The sequence below is a fragment of the Ailuropoda melanoleuca genome, chromosome 13, assembly GCF_002007445.2.
Source record: "Ailuropoda melanoleuca isolate Jingjing chromosome 13, ASM200744v2, whole genome shotgun sequence".
Taxonomy (NCBI): Eukaryota; Metazoa; Chordata; class Mammalia; order Carnivora; family Ursidae; genus Ailuropoda; species Ailuropoda melanoleuca.
The window spans coordinates 40756909-40779296 of record NC_048230.1 but is presented as its reverse complement, the minus strand read 5'-3'; the positions used below and the strand labels follow the sequence as shown (position 1 = coordinate 40779296).

Genomic DNA, 22388 nt, shown 5'->3' with positions numbered 1-22388 from the left:
TCGGGGATCCTCTTCAGTCTGTACTCCTCGGCAGTGGCGCGGTACCCGGGGCCCCGGTCCGGAGCCAGGTAGGGGCTGCGGCGCGGTCCCACCGGGGGGTGGCGCCGGAGACGCGCAGGGGACGCGCGGGGCGCCCAGCCCGGGCCCCTCAGTCCACCGGCCGCGTCGGCCTCCCTGGGGTGGCTCGCAGCGGGGACTCGGGCCGTGGCCCTTTGTCCCCAGAGCCTCCACCCGGGCGACCAACCTGCGCCTCCCGGGCCCCACGGCCTCTGCCGGGGTCCGAGAGGGACCTCGCCCCTTGCGCACCGGCCACCCGCCCCCCCCCAAGCCTCGTGGGTTCATTCCCTCCGGCCGCGATTCGAAACACTTTCTATTGTCCAGATTTGGCTGGGTCGTCTGAGTCAGATAAAAACAGCCCCGTTTTTGTCAGGAACTCTCCCTCCCTAACGTCATGTTTCTCTGACTCTGCTTTTGAGGGGAGGGACCCAAGACTCCAGGTTCCAACTTTGCCGGGATCCTCAGCTCGACCGCGGCGGGTTGCCTTTCCCGCCCGCTCCGTGTGTGCCCTCCCCGCGCCCGGCTCCCCGCTCTTGCCCACGCGCTGTTCGCTCTGTTCATTTTGATAAGCGCCGTGTGGGCGCGATCCGGCGAAGCCGCGGACTCCCCCCGGCACCGGGGCAGATCCTGGGCTCCATCCAGGTTCCCCTCCTCGAGCCTCCTCCTGGCTCCCCTCCCTCCCGCTCGCCCGGCGCACCTTCCTTGCATTTGTGCCCCGCGAGGATAAGCCAACGAGCCTGTGTGTGATAGGAGATGGTGCCAGTTTTACTGAGGAAGCCTCAAAAGAATTTGGTTTTCCGCCCGGGAGGCGGATCGAGCTGTGCGGGAGTCTGGATTTGGGAGGCCGCAAGTGCCCCCACAGGCTCCCGCACCGGCCTCGGGACCCGCTCTCCCTTTAGAGCGCTTTCCCAACTGCGCGCTCCTCGCCAAACCTTGCTCCCGGCATAACGAAAGGAAAGCTAGTTATCTGTTCTCAGGAAACGTGGTCAAAAGGCATCTAATGTTACAAAACAACACGAAGCACCTGCAGCTCGTTATGAGCCCCGCCCTTCTGGAACAAAGGGTGCTCCAGGCGCTGGTGCCGAGGTCCTTGTCCTCCTGTAGTCAGAAATTGCATAAGGCGAGGCACTGAAAGGTGGAGGATGTTAAGAAAGTTGTAAAGATGTTTTGAAACACGTTTCAACATCCTGTGAAAGTATCTAATAAACTTTAAATATGAGGTTGTTGAATTTCCATTATGCCTCAACAGAGTTTGTAGAAGTCTTTCATCTTTTAAAAAGCGAGTACAAGCCAAGAACTTGTCCGTTTTCTTCTTGTTCCCCTGATGTTTGCCATGTAGCTGAACCCCGGGGCTGGCCTGGAGGGCCTCCCTGTAGGGGGTGGGCATTTAGCGACGGGAGAGGCTGGGTGGGAAGTCCAGCGGTCTGGGGCAGCGGGGAGCAGGCTATGTGACCCCCTCCCCACCTGGGGTGGGAAAGCGGATGGCCTGGCCAGCTGGAGAGCCCGGGGAGGGGTGGGGGCAGCGTTGGGACCTGGTCTTACCGCACCTGAGTGCTCTCATTGCAGGCTAGAGAGTGGAACCCAGCCCAGGAAATTACCCACGGCAAAAGAATCTGGGTCAGGAGTTTCCAGGCATTGGGCTATCTAGACTTGTGTTTAAAAAAACAAAACAAAACAAAAAATCTTTTTTATGGGTCGGGGAGGGGGCCGTGGTGAGGATAGCTATAGGCCACCATTTAGCTGCCAGTATCTGTTGTCAACATTATTTTGTAAAAGAAAGGACATCCCAGGGCCCAGAATTCCGAAGCAAATGGTCCAAACTGTGGAGATTCTGTTTTATGAGCAATGGGCTGCGGTGGTCCCTCCTTATCTGCTGTTCGGCTTTGCCTGGTTTCAGTCACCTCCAGTCACGCCAGGTCTGGGAGCAGATGAGCCTCCCCGGACAGAGGTCAGCAGGGAGCCTAATGATAAGTCACAATGCGCCCATCACCCCTCCTCCATCTAGTCACCTGGCCTATTTTATCATCGCCCACTGTCACAAGAAGGGTGATATTTACAGAGTAACATACTTGCAGAGACCACACTCACGTTATATTGTTATGATCGTCCTATTTTATTATAAATTATTGTTGTTGTCTCTTACTGTGCCTCATTTATAAGTTACGTATGTATGTAGAGGAAAAAACAGTGTGTACAGGGCTCGGCACTATCCATGTTTCAGCAACCACTGCGGGTCTTGGAGCTCCCCCCCGCCCCAGGATAGGGGAGGTCTACTCTACAAGGTCCTTATCTGTCCTCAGGACGGTGAAACTTCCGGGGGGGGGCACAGGTGGGCTGGCTCCCTTCCCCACTCCTTCCAGGCTCTCCGGGAAGGAGTGGCTAGAAGCCTTGGGATTCCCAAGAAGGAGAGCTGGGAGAAGTCGCTGAGCACGGAGGGGTGCTCTGGAGATAAGCAGGACTCCCTGAGGCTGGGGTGCTCAAGCAACACAGAACTGGGGTGGGGGGCTCTGCAGCCCCTTCCCTGACACTATCCCTCCGTCTCTAAGCTACCCTGGCCGGCAGCTCCCTTACCTGGTTCTCAAGCCGGCTCACAGTAGAATCATCTGGGGAGGAGGCCTAGACCAGTCAGATCGGAACTGCAGGGGTGAGGCCCTGGGCACATGTGTTTTTCAAAAGCTCCCTGGGGGTTCTCACTACCCCTGAGGCAGAGTACTGGGGTCCAGGTCCTGTTGTGCTGAGGAGAGGAACTACAGGATGGGGGGGAAGGAGAAGGTGGCCATCTGAGGGGGAAAGGGAGGGATGGGGGAAGGGATCATCCCTGCTTTTCCCGGTCTGCCCTCCATGGTCCTATGGAAATACGCTCCCTTGTGGCCCAGCTGGCTCAGCACGTCAGAAACAAGTAACAAGAGGCCTTTGTTTCCTTGCAAACTACCTGCTGATCCAAAATCCTCCCCACCTGCTTCCTTGTGTGTGTAGGGGGCGGAGGACAGGAGTCTAGGAGAAGCCTGACACCCTTCTGAATAGGCAGAGGCCCCTATTCCTTCTATTCTGTTTGCTCCCTCCCCTGATGCAGGTGTGGCCTGGGAGGTGGGAGGAGGACAGAAGCAGTAACATCAGTGCCTGTCCTCCCTCCCGAAGGGACACTGTCACAGCGGTTGTCACAACAAGGTCCTTTCCCTTCTTCCTTTAGGGAGCAATAGCTAACATTTAGAGGACACTTTTTGTACAAGATAATATCGAGTCTCTGTGTGGACCCTCCCAGCAATTGGAGATGTGATATGATGAGTAATGATAATTAATCACTTGATTATATCTGCTGTCCAGATGCAGACACTGAGGCTCTGAGAAGTGACTTCCCTACATCACGGGATACAAACCTAGAGTGAGGCTTCAGACCTGTGCCCTCCACGGGGAGGAGCCGGGGTGGCAGGATGACAGACCCCAAAGGGAAGGGGGACCACGTCATCTGGGACCACCGTCTGCTCCTGGGGCCTTGGCAGGGAGCTTCCTCAGATGGCAGCAGGGGGCTGGCAAGCTTGCCTGGTGTATGTTTTCATCCTTGAACCGGATCTCACTGTTCTGTAAACGCCACATTTCTGCCGCTTGCCTTGGGATTTCTTGGATTTCCGGGTTTAGAGAGCTGAGCAAAACATAATAATGTGACAATATTTTTTTCCTAAAGAGGGAGACAAGGGCAAAAATCAGAGCCTGGTAAGATCGCAGGAATGCCATCTTTGTCTTTGACAGGCTCTGTCAGCCCCTGGAGCTAAGAGTCAGCCAGAAGGTTCCGAGGCACAGGTCCAACCCCTGCTTTCCTTCTGCTTCTCCCCCAGGAATGCCACATCATCTCGAGCATTCTTTGGACACAAGGCATCAAATGCTGGAACGAGAAAGGTATGATGATCGACTATTCCGGCAGTTTCAAGCATCTCCAAGTTAGCGGAGAGGAGGGGACAAAGAAGAGTAACGAGAACATTCTCATGAGACTGCTGCACAGGAGCTCTCTGGGCCCCCCAAACACGAAGCTTCTAGCTGAGCAGTCAGCCAGACCCAGTCACCAGGGTTCCCTGTACCCCAGGAACGGAGAAGGGGTGTAGCCAGGGGAAGAGTTCTTGGGAAGTCTTGTAATATATCTTTAAAAGGCCTGTGAATTTGACATTCTACTCAAAATGCCTTTTTTTTTTTTAAGATTTTGTTTTTAAGTAATCTCTACACTCACCGTAGGGCTCGAACTCATGACCCTGGGATCAAGAGTCCCATGCTCCTCCGACTGAGCCAGCCAGGCACCCCTCAAAATGCCTTCTTACTATAAAATGCGCACATTTAAACTGCTCTCCATGGAGGAAACAAGCAAGCCTTGGAGAGATGCTCCACGCTTGCCCAGGGAGTTGAGAACCTTCTAGGCCCTGCTCCATCATGAATCATGCTGCCTGGAACACTTCACACATGTTCTCTCACGAAAACCGCACGGCAACCCTGTCGTGAAGCTTTTACAGATGGACACAATGAGGCACAGAGAGGTCAGGTCCCGGCTCATTCGGGTTTAAGAGTTGTGATCACGCCCAAGAGACCAACCTGGGACTTGTTAGCTGAGGCCTCGGGGGAAAAGATTCCATGGCATGTAGAACGTCGTGACAGCTGAGCAGTTCTGAGATGGAGCAAGTAGCCCTGGGCAGGTGACGGGGGTCCCCGTCCTGAGAACAGAGGCAGGGTGGACACAGCCTGCACGGCCAAACAGAAGCCTCAAGCATCTTATGGGTGCTTATGGGTCATCTTTAAGTTTCCTAAAGCCCTGTGCACCTTGAACTGCTTGATGCAAACTGACATATCCCCACTGGGTTTAAAAAAAAAAAAAAAAGGATTTGAGGTGGCTTTTGGATACATATAACAGGCAAAAATATAAAATAGAATAAAAGGAAGAAATGGCCAAAAGAAAAATAAAGCTAAGAGAATAAGACAATGTCATGTAAAGACATGCATGAAAGATGGGCCACAGGTATAAGGGATAAGCCATCTATCTGGCTGTGAGCTTCCTGGTGGCCACAGTGAAGAAGGAAATTTGCCATTGTGTCCATGAGATAATAGCAAGCTAGCTGCCCAAGTGAAGCACAGCCTTTCCCAATACAAAGACTGAAGAGTTCTCTCCTGGCACCTCTTATAGAAGGCTCTGGAAAACATCCCAAAGATGAACTGAGAGGTAGTGAAGTTAGTAGTCAGTTCTGCTGCAATGCTTGCTTTGAAAAGGTGAATTTGTTCCAATAAGCTTGGTATCTTAGGAAACAATTTGAGCATAACACACACTTTGTGTTTGCTTATGGGTGACTCTGTCGATGAGAACGCTAAGGTTAAATGCAGAGAACCGCACCCAACCCAAAGGAGCCACAGAGGAATACACAGACCGCACGCACACCCTTCAGATGCACCCTTCATTGCGTTGGAACCCTCTCTCCGCTACTGCACAATAACTCAAAGCTGCCACCTTCTGATGCTCACTCGCACAAGCGAACAAGTCTTCTCCAAGGTCAAGGGCCATATGCTCAGTAGAACGTAGTAGATCTTTTTTTTTTTTTTAAGATTTTATTTATTTATTTGACAGAGATAGAGACAGCCAGCAAGAGAGGGAACACAAGCAGGGGGAGTGGGAGAGGAAGGAGCAGGCTCATAGCGGAGGAGCCTGATGCGGGGCTCGATCCCATAACGCCGGGATCACGCCCTGAGCCGAAGGCAGACGCCCAACCGCTGTGCCACCCAGGCGCCCCCGAACATCGTAGATCTTAACCACGGGATGTGTGAGACCGTGCCCCCAACTTTGTTAGGCCCCTCGTTTGACCGCTTGTCCATCACTGACAAAGCTTCTGAGTATCGTGCCACTCCTCCCATTTCCCCAAAAGCCCCGTGGCTTTGACTGCACCCGTTCTGCATAGCGTGATGGTTTTCAGGCAGCCATAGGTAACGTTATAGCAGAAATTACTGTCCAGCTCTTTCCCGCATTGGTCAAACCAGCAGCCTAACAACGAGCCCCCTTCAGGGGGGAGGGTAGCCCCAGCCAGGCTGAAGGCAGAGCAGGATTCAGACATTGGGGTTGCAGGCAGGTGGGGTGGGAGCCTCTTCGGTACCCTCCTTCCAGGTCCCTGCATGCAGAGGCCCTATAGGGTTTCCTAAGGGCTTCTGAAACAAATTAGCACAAACTGGGGTGTTGAAAATAAGAGAAATTGATTTTCTCACAGTTCTGGACTCCAGAAATCCAAAATCAAGAGGTCAGCAGGGCCACCATCCTGAAAGTTCCAGGGAAGAATCCTTCCAGTTTCTGTGGCTCCGGAGGGTCTTGGCTTATGGCCGGGTCACTCCAGTCTCTGTGTCTGTCTTCACATGGCTTTATAAGGACACCAGTCGTTTCATTAGGGCCCGCCCCAAACTAGTATGACGTCATCCTAATCAATTACATCTGGAAAGACCATATTCCCAAATAAGGTCACACTCTGAGGTTCCGGGCAGACAGAAGGGTGGGGGGGACACTAGTCAACCCAGTACAGGTGCCACCTGGACGAAAGTGGTCATAGTCTTCCCAGCAGCCTGTCCCACACGAATCTTATAGGTAGGACGGCCAGAGCTAGGATTTGGATCTAGGCTGATGGATTCCAAAGCCCAGGCTGGAGTTCCTCCACCAAGGGGCAGGCAGATATTACCCATTTGGTGGGCAAATGCCCCAAAGTTTCCCTAAGTGTGAAGTGAAGGACTAGGAGTCCAGAGCCATCAGGCCCTGGATAGGTGGCATCCCGGAGAGAAAGGGCTGGGCAGGGTCAGTCCAAAAAGCTCTCTGACCCCCACCACGCTGCTGTGCCGCACGCCAGCACATCTGACAGGTCTGGGGGTGGACCAAGTCTAGAGGGGAAAAGCAGAGCTTCCCTCCCAACCCACCCTGCCGGGTCTGCAGGCTCCTAGGACGGTTCCCATCAGCCACAGCCCCCAGATAATGGAGCTCGACACTCTTATCTCCTGCCCACAGAGCCTGCACTGCCAACACCCACTTCATCTGGCCATCCAGAAGCACCCCCACTTCCGTGCCCTGTTCGATCTCTCCACTCCAGTGCTGCTCTCGGGGAGCCTCTTCACTCAGGAGCTCTGGGACAGACTGAGCCAGCACAAAGCCCCCTATGGCTGGCAGGGGCTCTCCCGCCAAGGTAATCTGAAGCGGCTGCTTCGGGCCCAGCCCTCTGGCCCCAGATAATCCCTTCCTCCTGTTTTTGGCCCAGGTGCCAGCCCTGCCCTCGCAGCACCTTATGGGGACCCCCCCACCCCACTCCCCCACTCCTTTCCTCCCAGAAAGGTCTCAGGGCTCGACTCCCCCAGTATGTGACTCCTGCCATACCTACCAGCCCCTACAAGCCCCAGGGGTCAGGAAAAGGCCTTGTTGTGCCCGCTGGCCAGTGCTCACCTCCCGGGGCCAGTGTCCAAAGGTGGACGAGAACAGGGGCTGGGGGCCCTCAGACAGCCTGCCCATGGCTCCCGCTGCGGGAAACCACCCAGAGCCCCCCATGTTCAGTCTGTCCCCCACCCCCGCGTGCCTCAGATGACTTTATTGTGGAACACACAGTCTTGAGAGGACTAGTTACTCGAGTTCTTGAGGTGACTGGGGTACAGCCAAATCCTCTCCCCCCACTTCAGGCTGCATGGCCTCACTGACATGTTGCTCCCCCCGCCCTCCGTGCCTTGGATGGGGCTGGTGTCAGGCCTCTGGCGGGTGGCGTGCCGGACAGTCTCGGGACAGCCCCGACCCACATGACAGCCCCGTCATGGCGCCCTGCCTTGTCTGGCACCCACAGACATCAGCTCCACCCTGAGCCTCCTGCATGTCTCCGAGAGCTCCGAGCTGCTGGCCGCCTCCAGGAAGCCGCTTTCCAAGTGCATTCGGTGCGCTGTGGTGGGGAACGGAGGCATTCTGAATGGTTCCCGCCAGGGCCTGCACATCGATGCCCATGACTACGTGTTCAGGTATGTGGTGCGCGAACCAGGGAGGAGGAGGGGGCTGCGCTGGGAAGAGAGCTAGTCCCCAGCCAGCCCCTGGGGAGCACTCCCAGGGAGGACCACGGGCGGAGGCAGCCCCGGCCTTAGGCAGCTCTGCCGTCGGGACGGGCAGGCAGGTCTGGACAAAGGCGTACATGCAGACAGACCCTGAAGATGGGAGTGTGGGTGCCGCATGCCAGCGGGGAGGGAGCACCCAGGGCCAGATGTGCCCATTTCACAGGCCATCCCTTGAGGCCTGGAGGAGTGGGGATGGGCTGGATGGGGCTGGCCACCAGCACTGGTGCTGCCCTGGGAAGCGGCACGGTCTGCACAGAGGCCTGGGGCAGGCGCGGCAGAACCCCGGGGATGGAAGTACAAACACAGTGTGGTGTGACCATCGGGAGGCTGACGGGCCTCTGTTTGGACCAGACTCAACGGGGCTGTGATCAAAGGCTTCGAGAAGGATGTGGGCACCAAGACCTCCTTCTACGGTTTCACTGTGAACACAATGAAGAACTCCCTCATCTCCTACGGGAACTTGGGCTTCACCTCCGTGCCACAAGGCCAGGTGAGGCTTCTGAAGGGCCTGCCGCTGTCGCCGACGGTCAGCGCCACTGTTCCCAGAGTCCCCTCTGGAAGGCGAACCATGACCCCAGTCCAGTAGATGGAGAGCTTGTGCCAGGGTCCTGGGTATGTGTGATGGGGCCACTGAGGAGGGGAATCTGGGCAGGGACACCCCCAAAGTTTCTGGCAGCACAGGACTGCCCTGGAGTAGAGCACGATCGGCTAATACTTATTGGAAGCTTACGAGGTGCCAGGCTCTTTACGTGATGCCACGTCCGCCCCATTTCACTGATGTGGAGACTGAGGCTGGGTGTCCTTCCTTCAGCAAGGACTCCCGCCCCAGAGCTCACGCAGCGTGTCTGACCAAGCCCACCGCGCAGCTAAAGTCAGGAACCTCCAGGCCCTTCTGGGGCTAGCACTAGGGCTGCCTCCCGTTTCCCTGAGCTGCCTTCCCGATCCCACAGCAGCCTATGAGGGAGGCTGGGGTTCGAAGGCACGGAGCCACGCGCCCAGCCAGGGAGCAGGGGAGCCGGAATTCAAGGCCGCCTACTGCCTCGGGCTTCTTCAGTCACAGCCAGTTGCAGGAACACTGCTCTCCCTTCGAGAGCTGTCTGGGTGCCACATAAAGAGGGGGTCCCAGGATAAGGGCTCTGCGGTGCTCCATAGGACTGGGCTGAGTTTCTAGAAGCTTCCTCCTCTGAGCAGGAAATTCGGGAGTGTCCTAGCCATGGCAGGACCTCTCTTAGCTCCTGACAGAACAAAATAAGCAGACTTCTGGCCACACTACCTGTATGAGTTATCACTACATTAATAAATTACCCCAGACTTAGTGGCTTTAAACAACAAATACTTATTATCTTACGGTTTCAGTGGGTCAGGAATTTGGGAACAGCTTAGCAGAATGCTCTCGGCTCAGGATCTGGGTGTCTGCCAAGATCAACAGGGGCTACAGGCACTTGAAGGCTTGACGGGGGCCAGAGTTGAGACGGCGCCTCTCTCGGCTACTAGAGTGTTCTCAGGTCGTGGCAGCTAACTTCCCCCAGTGCGGCGGGGGGGGGGGGTGTCCCAGGGAGCTTTATGGCCTCGTCTCCAAGGTCACACGCCATCCCTTCCACTTCCCTCTATTCATGAGTCAGTCAAGGGGATGGCGAGTAAGCCTCACGTCTTGAAGGGTTACCGGAAGATCTGTAACCACCATGGTACCTGCAAGCGGGGGTTACAGGCAGAGAGCAGAAATTCTCCCGTGAGGACCGGTGGCAGGACTGGGTGGAGGGCTGAGCCAGAGCTGGACGTGGTCTTATGCGGGGGGCCGGGGGGACTGGCTCAGTGTCTCTGTTGCCCCGACAGGACCTGCGCTATATCTTCATCCCCTCTGACATCCGGGACTATGTGATGCTGAGATCTGCCATTCTGGGTGTGCCTGTCCCTGAGGGCCCTGATAAAGGGGACAGGTGAGCAGCTGAGCGGGTGTGGGGTGCGGGGGTGCTGGGCCCATTGTCAAGTAGGGAAAGTGGGTGAGGACAGCAAGAAAATCCCCAAGAATTCAACAGACTGTTGGGGAATTATGTTCTTTTTTCCTACCCCCAGAGAAGCCCAGGTAACCCTCCTGGTTCCCAGGAACCCGCCTGTGAGGTGGGCTGTAGCCCCGAAGGGCCGCTTTTCCGAGCGGAGCAGGCAGGCCTGGCTCCTCAGCTGCGGGCTGCTGTCCCCATAACCCACGCAGCCCCCCGGCCCCCCGGCAGCACTGGCCGGCCACGCTTGTCCGCTCCTGACTCTGTGGGCCTACTGAGCACACTGCGTCTGGAAGCGAAGTGGGGGGGCCGGTATCCATGCCACTCCTCCTGGTGGGCACCCTCCCAGGACTGTGCCCGTGAAATGGAGAGCAGGTGACATGGGCCCAGTGTCCTGCAAAGAGAGAACAAAGGGCACTCTGTTTTCTCCCCCACCTTCCTGGGCAGCAGGCCGCTGTCCAGCTCTTTTGAACCATGTCCTGGCCTCAGCCAAACCTCCCTGTGGTGCTGAGACAATTTCTTGTCCCAAAGTCAAGTCCTTAGAAATCATGCCACCTCGGCAGCCACGAAGAACAGCGTCCCCATCTCAGGGCTCCCGGACCATGCCGCCCACCCCGAAAGAGCAGACTTGGAGGTCCTTAGGGGTTAAGCCCCCAAAGGTCAGGCCCACTTACTCTGGCCACCCTGCACCCCACCCCCACCCCCGTGACGATCCAACAATCGCTCGTGACGCTGCGGCTGGTCATGAGGATGGACTTTGTGACACGGGTGGGACTGGGCTCTTGGGGGGAGCTGGCTCAGAGACATCAATTGGGTGGTCGTAAGCCTCCCCAACACCAATGAGCTCCCCCTCCCATACCCCCAATCCGTCCCCTACCCAGTCCCCCTCCCAGTCCCGGTCCAACCACATCGCCCCCCAACCAGCAGGCCTACTCCAGCTCCGGTGGCTCAGCCCCTTCTCCATCCCCCACCCGGGGGTCTTCCTCCCGGCCCCCCTCCCACCCTGCCACCCCTTCGGCCTCACAGCCCTCTTCCCGGGCTTCCTCCCTGAACCCCAGCCCTCATATCCAACATGTGCCCCGAGGGTCTTCCCAAAACCCCACCCCACCCACCTCCAAATCTCCTTCCCAATCTGGCTTGAAATCCCTCTCTCGAAACTCCTCCCAAACTCCTCCCGTGCCTATCCCCCGGTCCCCTGCCCACAGCCCCGCCACCTCAGCCTCCTACATCGGGCCCGTTCGTGGCATCCCCTCCTACATCGCCCCCTATGTGCCCCGCTTCCTGAAGGAACCCCCCTTCTTCCAGCCCCCCACTGCACCCCTGCCCCAGAACCAGTGCTTCCCCTGCTCCTTCCCCTGCCCAGCCCGGGAGCCCCCTCCTATCCCTGAGTCTCTCTACTTCCCCCTGCTCCCACCTCCTCCCCACCACCCCCGGGTCAACTGCTCCTACCCCACCCCTCCCGCCCTGTTCACACCCCCCTCCTCGCTCACCTACACCCCGCCCACCGAGGTCCTGGTGAGCGGGAAGCCACACGTGGTGCCCACAGTGCTGCCGGCCACCTTCTACACGCCCTTCTCCCGCTACTACACCCAGCCCCGCCCGTACCGCACGCACCGCCGCAGGCCCAGTGCCTTTCCCCTCACCTCGCTCCCCAACTTGCCATACGACGGCCCGGGTCGCTCTGTCCACTTCTTTCATGGGTCCTAGGCCTCAGACCTATTTCGGACCAGAAGCCTCTGCCAGGAAATTCAAGCTACTACATCCAGACTTCATCAGCTACCTGAGGGAGAGGTAGGTGTGTGTTGGGGGGGAGGGTGTGGGTGCACAAGAACAGCTTCCCCCTCCATCCCCCCTGCACACCAGCCCATCCCTGCACGCCCTTTATGGCCCAAACACAAGCAGTCCAAGGCGACCACAGGGAGGAACCTGGGACTAACAGCCCGATCTCACCCCCTCCTTCCCTCCCTCAGTCCCTCTCCTCTACCAGTGGTTCCGATGGGGGGGCGGTGTCCCCTGCCCCTCTCTGGAGACATCCTGCTTGTCACTAGGTAAGCACCACTAGCAAGTAGACACAGGGAAGCTGTTGAGTACCGTACGATCCACAGAATGCCCCCGCAACGAAGAATTATTTGGGCCAACACATCATAGTGTCGTGGCTGAGAAGCCCTGCTGTCGCCCCCTGGCCGGCACCCCCAGAGAGCAGGTGCAGGGTGGCCAGTGGATCTGGGGAGGCAGACTGGAGCCGGCACTCAGCCCCATTCAGCAGGGGGAGCAGCAGGCTCGGAGAGGCTAGGCGGCTTGTCTGGCAAAGCTTGGATGTGATCCGGGCTGAGGCCAGGCCCGTGGCCGCCGTACTGCGGCCTTACTTCTGGATTCTCAGAGTGTGCACACATGCTTTTCTTACCAATGACTCCAGGCCCAGGACCGGGGTGCCCCGCCCCTCATGTCCCTCATAAGGGAGTCCTGCTGGGCTGAACTCCCGGGAAAGAAAGAAACACAGGGCTCAGGCTAAATAGGCCACCTGTCCCCTACTGTGGTTACTTAGCCCAGGGGTGAAGGCAGGGTGTTGCAGGGAGGACAGGGGAGTCAGGCTGGGTTCACACTTCCGGAGTGGGAGAGGGAAGGATTATACCTGTGGTTCTTCCGCACCCGTCTGCTCCTCTTTCTCACCCCACTCTGTCACCCAGACTTTTGCATTTGCTTCATTTGGGTTTTTTCCTAAATGAGGAATGACTGCACCAGAAGAGCCCGGAAGTTCTGAATGGTTTTCCAGGTGATCTGAACTGGGAGCTGGAAAGCGTGAGGGCACAACCATCGCGTGAGACCTACGCCTCTTTCTTGAGTTTTGACGCCGCTTTTTATCTCCAGGTTTTTGAAATCGAAGTTGATTAACACAAGTTTTGGAGACCTATATATGCCTAGTACTGGGGCGCTCATGCTGCTGACGGCTTTGCACACCTGCGACCAGGTAAGAGGCTTTCCCTTTCAGGAGCCCACAGCAGCAGAGGACGGGTGTGGGTGGAACCTCATTTGATCCATGATAACCCCAAAGGAGGGCTATCACCCCCGGGCCTGGGACTCGGCCTCTCCCCTGTGGGGAAGGGATTCTCCAGCTGCAAGAGCAAAAGCTGGCCTCTGGAAGGGGCGGGAGGGGGTGCCACTCCTGAGCCAGATTGGGAAGGAGATTTAGAGATGGAGCCTCCACACGGGCTCTGCGGGGACCTTTCCAGGACAGGTGCTGGGCCAGCCTTGCCTTCCTCCAGCAGCCACCTGCCGGGCACCTCTGTCCTTCACCCTTGTGGTATTTAAGGCACAAGTTATCACACTGTTCTTGTGAAAGCAAAATCACACCAGGAGTGGATAAGGACATCCTTTTAGGAGTACATTCTAGAACTGAGCTGGGCAGGAGGTTTAGCCTTCCACACACCACCTCTGAAATCACTGCCTGGGACGTTCCCAGTGCTGCCCCCAGGAACCCGGCAGACGCTGAGAAGCAGTTTTCAAAGGGCAGTGACCCACATTAAAGCCAGCACAAGAGCTGGAGGCCAAGGGCCGCTCCATGACGCTGCTCTATTCCTTTTCCCTATTTCTTTAAAGCAGCAGTCTCTTGACCGTGCTCCCGTCAGAACGAGCCACAAGTAGTAATGGGTGTTTGTCTCCAGCTCGAGCTTAACGACGGAGATCACGGCTTTGATCCCGAATCATAGACCTGACTTTAAAACCCAGCCTGGCCACTCCCTAGCTCGTGACTGAGAACATGTCTGGTTACCTCTCTGAGCGCTTCCCCACTTGTAAAACGGGGATATACCTGAGATTATCGTGAGGCTGAGAGAATTGTACAAGAGCGCAGTGCCTGCTGTGAGCACGAGCTCCAACTGCGGTTTATCTGTGTCCTGGACACGGCATCTGAGGAAGGTGGCGGGGGGGACCGGGCCGTTCCCCATTCACATCCCTTCACAAATCCGTCTGCACAGAGCTCAGGAAATGCTAACTCGGTGACTATCCTTGTCCAGGTTAGTGCCTATGGATTCATCACAAGCAACTACTGGAAATTTTCTGACCACTATTTCGAGCGAATAAAGACACCACTGATATTCTATGTCAACCACGACCTGTCCCTGGAAGCCACCCTGTGGAAGGACCTGCACGAGGCCGGCATCCTTCGATTGTACCAGCGCTGACCCTGAAGCACTCAAGCCCTTTGCTCTCGCACAGCCATGGACCTGTGGCCCTGGCCCTCACGTGGCCTAAGTGGCCTCTGAGAAGGGCTCCAGCTCCCCTCCACCCACCCCTTCTTCTCTAGAGAACATTAAGAGGTGGATCTGTGACTGTCACTGAAGCTTGTTCATTTTGGGACATCCCATCTTGTTCTTGGTTTCTCCAAGGAAACTCCCCTCTGGGTTGGAGACAGACATCCCGACCTTGGGTGAAGAAAAGACTGCTCTGCTGGATGTTTTAAAACTGCAGGTGACACAAGAAGAGATTGTGACCCTCACCAGCAAAGGGCAAACACACTTCAGAGCAGAGGCTCTCAAAGCCAGCAGTCGTACTGAACTTGAGGATGCGGGTGCAGCGACTGCAGACATCGGCACGGACCAGAGTCACTCCCCAGCCAGACCCTCCCACACGCATGTCCAGCTCCCAGCAACCCCACGACGGACTCTAACGCACGCCTAAACCACCTGAGGACATGACCACTTTCCTTCTGCCCCATGATGAAGTGGGAGCACAAAAGGCAGAATGTAATTTGAACTAGGTACTTGCATAAATGATGGGATGACTCTTTTGTCTTTTGTGTGTGTTGGGGAGGGGGCTGTGGTGGTACACCATGGTCTAGCAGGCAGACCACTCAGAAAATTCAAGAACCATGGGCCAGCCCTGGTAATTTGACAGGGGTCAACTGCAGAGGGCTGCTGGCCTGAGGAAGTCCCACTGGATGGATTACCACCTGGCCACCGAAAAGAGGACACGATCAGGTAACGAACGCTCAGCTTCATGTCGCGGCTTCGGTAAATCCGGACTTAGCTGACAGGCAGTTTCACTTTAGACAGAGCACAGGGGCTTCTATTGGAAGGGTTAAGTCTCAACTAACCAAGTCATCACCATATAGCCCTTAAGCCCTGGGGTTTACTGGCCTGATGACTAGTAGCTCAATGGTCTGGTCTGCTCTACTGTGCAAGAGCCTTCCTGAGCTGGCACTGACCAACACAGGCTAATTCGCCGAGGCCCAGGACCTGGCCTCTGGCTCCATGCTTTTGGAAGGCAGATCCTGTCAGCATGTTTAACAAGAGCGACGAACTGTCACCAGAATCAAAATTCTATTTGAGAAATCAGGTATGTGATAGACCTAGGCTTTCATGACGGAGGCAGCTCCTGGAAACCTCCCCTTCCTGCGGCTGGCGAGCAGTTTAGACTGGAGGGGAGTAGCAAGCAGACAAGGCCTCTCCCTTTAGCTTGGCAACATCAAACTGTCCCTTGGTCTCAAGGACAGCAGTGTCCCAAGTATGTTTCTCTGGATAGAATTATGGTCCAGGAAGAGCACCATCAAACGTGGGAAACCTGGTACCGAGTGCCAGTCCATTGTGCCATCTGATAGTGCCCTTTACTAGTAACGATAGCCAATTGTCCTGGTAAGCCAGCATAGCTTAAGTCAGGACGCCTGGCCCCCTTGTGTCCAGGACACTTTACTTGTCCCTATTCCCTTCACATCTGTAGCTATCAGAACCTCTGTCAATCCGTTAGATTTGAGAAATGCTAACGTTACGTTTGTAGGTAGTAACCCACTAAGAGGGGCAGAAAATCAATTTAGTGGTAAACTTATAAAATATGACTGCATCTTGTGAAACTTGGGGGACCCCGGTAGTTCAGGCTGTTAATTGTCCCACTCTTAGGGAGAGAAAGGAGACTCCCCACTGAGCACAGGGCCCAGAAGTGTCTGACTGGATGTGATTTCAGCTGGTGATCTCAGGGTTATGAAAGCGAACCCCCCACTAAGCGTGGAGTCCGCTTGTGACTTTCCTTCTGCCCTCTAAAAAAACCAACAGTATTCTGTGAAACCTTCATTTATATAAGAACGTGTTGGCTTAGTCACAGAGTAAAATCCCAGTATGAGGGTCTCAACATGAAATCCAGTTACAAAAATCCATTTTTAAAAACTTTTATTTGTGCTTCAAAATTTAAGCCCAAGATACATTAACTTCACAGGAAATGCACTCTGAGAAACCTCTTTCTCAGCGGAGCACCTGCTTCCCCTCAGCCTCCCCCAAACAGAACACGTACACATTAACCATTCTCAGCTCACAATCACCGGCTTCTTGCCAATACACCAGTTACCCCCAGATCATCTCCACTGCAGCATTCTGGACGTTCTTAGTTATGCCCTGATCTAACCGCCAGGTATCTTTCAGGGTAAACTGTCGCTCAAATTCTTTGGCTCCTTTTTGAAAACCAAGTCCTAAGAATTCATACATCATTCTCCCTTTGGGGGATTATTTTACAGGCATTAACAATTAGCAACAGAGGCCGTGCTGCTCCACCTGGCACTGCTGAAGAGAGAACCTGCAAGACCAAAGGAGAGTCATTTGACGGATCAGCCAGCAGGGGATTCAAAACTGAAAGCCAAATTTAAAGAAAAGGCAATCAGAGCAGCACTCATTCTAACCTAACATTAGGCTCATGCTGTTGAGGGGACCATCCGGCACAGACCGCTTCAAAAGCTGAGCCTGCCCTCAAGAGCTAAGGCTCAAAGCAAGCAGGGTCTGGCAAGGGGCCAGGGAGGAACCACCACGAAGCATTGGGGACATTCTCATTCAACCACTTTGTGGAGGTAAAACTTCTGAAGTCAAACCTAAAGGTCTCCGTGAGTCCCGTGGAGCACTCAAATCTACTCGCAGCAACGATAATGCAAGAAGTCGACTTCCCCACTCGCTAACACATCCTTTTACTTTGTTTTACTCACAGGCTGTAAGCTGCTGGGGCTAGTCTTCAGGCTTATTAAATCACACCCCAAATTTAGCTTCCTTGGTAACTGAACAATTATGTGACCTTAAATACAAAAAGCCCACACATACCTCCCAGTTTTAACAGAAAAAGACAATCTGCCCACTCCAAGCCTGGCATTTAAATGGGAACAAAGCCAGGCACCCTCCCGGCCCAGTACCATGGGCTACTTTCTTGTTCACAGGCCACCCCACTCAGCCCTCGGCCACCCCAGGAGCAGCCCCATGCCAATCATGTTGTCCAGACACAATCTGGGCTCACCCTAGGAGGGCTCCCCGGTGGTGTAAACAAAGCACGTGGAAACCAAACAGCTCTGCTGGTGCCACGGCAGCCCTTCTTTCCTGAATGTCACAATGAGGTGCCGAGGCAGGTCACAGTCCTGCCGCAGCTGGCAGATTTCCGACATTCCCGTCGGTTTCAAAGAGTGCATTCACTTCCTTGAAATATGGGACAAGCACTCTTTCATTCCACAGTAAGAACATGACCCCAAACTGGGCTACGTGCCCATTTCTGCCCCCTCTTATATCCTGTACCCTCAGGACCATTGATCAAGTGGCCTAGAGCATGACAGGGCAGCCACGCCATCGGTTTTCAAGTTGCAGAGGGATATGCGCTCGACTGGGGTTTCAGCAGGGTGGACACAATTCCCTCTGGAGTCCATTCAGTGTGATCCCTGATAAAGCCAGAACTTGAAAAAGCCAAACCCCAACGCCTCAGAATAGATTGTTTCCCCTCAGCTGAGATGTTCAGACAGGGATAACTAACCATCACAGGCGCGTGGGGCTTTCTGGGGACATGAAAGATGGAAACAAAGACTACAAGCAACAGGGGAGGAGTTCTCTCACTTACTTCAGGCAAAGCAGATCAGTTCTGCCTCCCACACTGCAGACATCTAGCAAAGAAAACAAACCCATGTTAAAATCTCCCTGCCACTCAGCACAATCCTAAACCTGGGGCAGGAGCAGCAAAACAAACACCACCCCTCCCCCCCATCTACTTGGAAGGGTTCCACTTACCCACACAAGTCTCCGCTTTGGGCCCAGGGCAGCCGGCTCACCGCTGCCACCTGCTTCTGCAGGATCCTTTTCCATTCTCAGAAACCAAGGCCGAGACTGCACCTGGCCAGGAGAAATTGCAAAACAAAAAAATTCTACTCAAGATATATACACATAACTCTCAAGTAGCTTACTCTCAAATCTGGCCTAAATTTTCTAAAAAGCGAACTTGGGAACTGAGTTTCAGACATCCGTATTCCACAGAAAGGCCTTTCTTTGCCTTCAGACAGGGATAACTTTAGATCATCATGGACTCAGCCCCCGCCAATCGGCCAGCCCACAGGGCTGACACTTGTAGCACAGGGAGACCATTCTGCTTTACTTTGCTCGTAAGAATTCTCAATCTTGTCTACTTTATTAAAATAACTTTGCTTCAAAGGTAAAAACTGCTGATACCTGGTGCCTAGATGTACCCAGAATCCCAACTTGACGGACACTCCCTGCCCTTTTAAAGACAGAGTCTACCTCGGCACAAAGTGCCTGATAACTGAGTACGTATGGGGCGTACACTCCAGTGTCAGCAGAATGTGTGGTTACCCCTTCGGGGCATCCACAAGGGGAAAAAGCTGCCAGGAGACACTACACAAGGTGACATCACACAAGGTCATTTCTCCTTCACTTGCCTCTGCATACAAAATGATCCACAGAGCTAGGTCAGTTTTTTTAAGCAGAGGATTACAGATCTGCCCCAAGAGCTACTTGCAAACAGCCAGTGCTATAATCCTGCTATAATAAAAATCCCCGAGCTACAAGCAGATCAGGTCATCTAACTGTTCCTATATGCCTGCTCTTGCAATGGCCACACGATTCCTGGGCCTCCCTCCAGGGTCATTCTCATCCATGGCTGGAGGTGTACTTCTAACACTCTGTAGGTGCCCTGGATGTATAGCCAGGTCTGGAAAGCAGTAACCCTATTTTACAAAGAAATGAGGTGGGGTTAACAGGCTGGGACTAGAGCCCAGATCTCTCAAGTTAGCCTAAAGCAAAGTTTCAACCTCAGCTCTCACATCCTGGGCGGGGAGGTCTTTGTGGTGGGGGCTGAGTTGTGCATTGTAGGGTACTTAGCGGCACCCACCAGATCCCATTGGCACGCTCCACCCCAGTGGAGAACCACTGGGCTAATCTTAATTCAATTATTTTTCAATGAAACTGAAAAAAGATAATAGCACCCCCACAAAATTTGCCCTATTTTTATGGTTCTTTAAAAAACAAGAAACAGCTGTATAACTCTAAGCCTCAGTGTGTTTACTCAGTAGCAAAGGAGAAAATATTTACTCCACTTAAGATTGTTGTAACAAATATTAATTGGGAGACTGCTTGGCAAGGAGGCTAGGGGAGTTCCACATTCCTTCCCTTATCTGGGCAGGAACAATTCTGGGAGGCTCACATCCTTAAAATCTGACAGACATTAAAGGGACCCTAATCTCTGCCAATTCTGCCAAAGAGCTAAAAAACTCTCCGTATAGAATTTTCATCAAAAAAAAAAATCCTTACGCTCAACATCTTAAGATGATGGTTTTCACGTGACTTTTTTCAAAGCCTACAGTCAACACCTCTAATCTCTAAGGGAAATGTGGGTAATATACTTCATTCTAATAGAAATGATGTCAAGGGGGCGCCTGGGTGGCACAGCGGTTAAGCTTCTGCCTTCGGCTCAGGGCGTGATCCCGGCGTTATGGGATCGAGCCCCACATCAGGCTCCTCTGCTATGAGCCTGCCTCTTCCTCTCCCACTCCCCCTGCTTATGTTCTGTTTCTCGCTGGCTGTCTCTATCTCTGTCAAATAAATAAATAAAATCTTTAAAAAAAAAAAAAAAAGAAATGATGTCAAGATGTTATTCTCAAGATTGATATTTAAAGAGCTGAGCCTCAAGGCATCAGAATTCTTCACAAAAGATGTCCTTTCAGACAAGGATAACTTTAAATCATTCACAAATATTTCTAAATCCCAGCCAACCAAAACCCATTTCCTAAGTCTCCCTTCCATCCCTGGGTGGGGCAACCCTTTTGATTCCAAACAGTGACACCTAGTGGCCCCAAATCACACTGGCACAGACCTTGCTCACTTCCGGATTCTGGGTCCATTTTCCTCACCCTAACTAGATTTATGCATCCACGAGTTCATAAAACTGAACTTAAGACCAGAATAAAGTGTGAGTCGGGCGTATGTGGCAGGCCTTCCCACCATCTCGACTTTCTCACTTCTGGTGACCACCCAGGTCCTACTGGCACCCATTCTTACTCATTTCAGGGATCCATTCGTTACTTCCAAGCTTCAGCCTGCAGGTCTGGTGCTGCCTGTCTTCTCAGATGCCAAAGAAAAGCCTGTGGGGAATGAAAAAATGAGCTTGTAAGGTGGGTTGTAGAATTACGGCCTTCCAAAATCGACAACCCCATTTACGACTACCTATAGGATTAAATAAAAACTATTGATTAAGGCCGTCCTCAAGGCACTCCAAGAGGGACTTGACTTGGACGTTAACACTTGCTGTGAGTTAAGAACTGCCACCCGCAGCCGGCCCCGTGGGCGGGCCTCGGAGACCCGCAGGGCGCACGGTGGTTGTGCGACGCACGCGGCTGCACAGGCTGAAAGACCCTCTCCCCGCCCCAGGAGGGGGACCTTTGACTCCAAAGGAGGGTCTGAGCGCTCTCCCTTCAATCATCAACACTCGCGCCGTTCAGTGATCCAGTATTTAAACTAAGCCTCCCAACCACCCTACGAGGGAGACCGGTTTATCGTCACCATTCCGCCTCTGAGGAACGGGAAGCCGAATGAACTAGCGCCGGCTCCAGTAAGCCCTCGTTTCCCCACCTCCACAGCCTTACCACAGCCAAAGGCCCGAGACTGCTCGTCCCGTTTGGTCCTGCCAGAAGCCGCCATACCTCCCAGCCGCGCGGCCTGCATCGAAAAGAAGGTGGAGCCGCGCCTGCGCACACTTGTTCTCAGCAGTCTCGCGGGAGCTCTCGCGATGTGAGAAAGGGCTCATGGGAAATGTAGTCCAAACAACCGCCGCTGGAAACGGCCGCATCCTCAGTGCAGCTCTGGAGTTAGGGGTAAAATGGTGGCCGCCACCAGGGACAGTAGAGAGCCCGGGGTGGGAGGACTGATCTCGGAAGAAAATGAGGATGGACGGTTGCTTCAGCGATAGTCATTTATCTGCTGAGTCCACAGATAGTCCCTGGCCGAGACTGGGGTGGTGCAGAAAGTTCAAGGGGGGCCTCACGAAGGGAACGGATGAGGAAACCGAGCCCTGGCCGGATTGCATTCTTAATTGTTCCGCAGATTTCACTTGGGGCGGGGAGGGGTCATCTGGGTGGTGGGTAGCGTTAGAGAAGGGGCGGAAGATTCCCGGGGGACTGTCAGGGGTCCCGCTCCGCTGCCCTTCAAGTTGGGGCGAGGGCGGAGAGGCCCGGGCGGCAGGGGGCGCCCGCGAGCTGCGTCTCCGAACGACCCTGCGCCTACCCGCCGGTGGGTTTAATTCCCACCAGGGAAAAAATAAACTCAGAGAAGAGCAGGGGATGGTGTGTAGCAACCACCGCTCCTTCTGACCGTTGTTCTTCAGGCAAACACTCACTAGTCAGAGCCAGAATTTACACCTATTTGGAAACTAGTTTATTTTATTTATTTAAAGATTTTATTTTTATTTATCCGACAGAGATAGAGACAGCCAGCGAGAGAGGGAACACAAGCAGGGGGAGTGGGAGAGGAAGAAGCAGGCTCATAGCGGAAGAGCCTGATATGGGGCTCGATCCCAGAACGGCAGGATCACACCCTGAGCCGAAGGCAGACACTTAACCGCTGTGCCACCCAGGCGCCCCTGGAAACTAGTTTAAATTTGCAAGACCGTTAAGCCTTTTCTGCATTAGCCTCCCCCCATTTTCATCAACCTTTTAGCAATGATCTCAGTGGCATTTAGTCTGGATTATGTTATTCTGTATATGGCCGTAGGTCCCAGGTGCTTATTACCAAGTTGCCACATTTGTTTATGTTTGCCTACCTTAATTTGATTGTAAGCTCTTCAAGGCAGGAGACGTCTGTCTCTCTTTTTTACCGATTTATTTATTTATTTTAGAGAGAACGCACACAGCAGCAGGAGGGAATCTCAAGCCGACTCCCTGTTGATCGCAGAGCCCACCCCAGGGCTCCATCCCACTACTCCTCACGAACTGAGGGGAAATCAAGAGTCCCTCACTTAACC

At 54.2% G+C, this 22388-nt stretch overlaps 1 protein-coding gene and 2 non-coding genes across 3 annotated transcripts; 1 reads left to right on the top strand and 2 right to left on the bottom strand.

Moving 5' to 3' along the window:
- Positions 1-3: 3 nt before the first annotated feature.
- Positions 4-19677, top strand: ST6GALNAC2 (ST6 N-acetylgalactosaminide alpha-2,6-sialyltransferase 2; the record flags this gene model as incomplete). The annotated part of the gene is made up of 10 exons (XM_034641540.1): positions 4-68; positions 3891-3951; positions 7064-7238; positions 7881-8049; positions 8491-8629; positions 9973-10076; positions 11844-11927; positions 13005-13104; positions 14150-15112; positions 16636-19677. Coding segments are annotated over 9 exons (1065 nt in total), but the record flags the coding sequence as incomplete, so codon positions are not given.
- On the bottom strand, positions 17842-17914 carry LOC117795824. Its single transcript, XR_004619978.1, has one exon. It is a non-coding gene; the product is annotated as a small nucleolar RNA R38 (small nucleolar RNA).
- On the bottom strand, positions 18367-18448 carry LOC117795823. The gene has a single exon (XR_004619977.1). It is a non-coding gene; the product is annotated as a small nucleolar RNA R38 (small nucleolar RNA).
- Positions 19678-22388: the final 2711 nt, after the last annotated feature.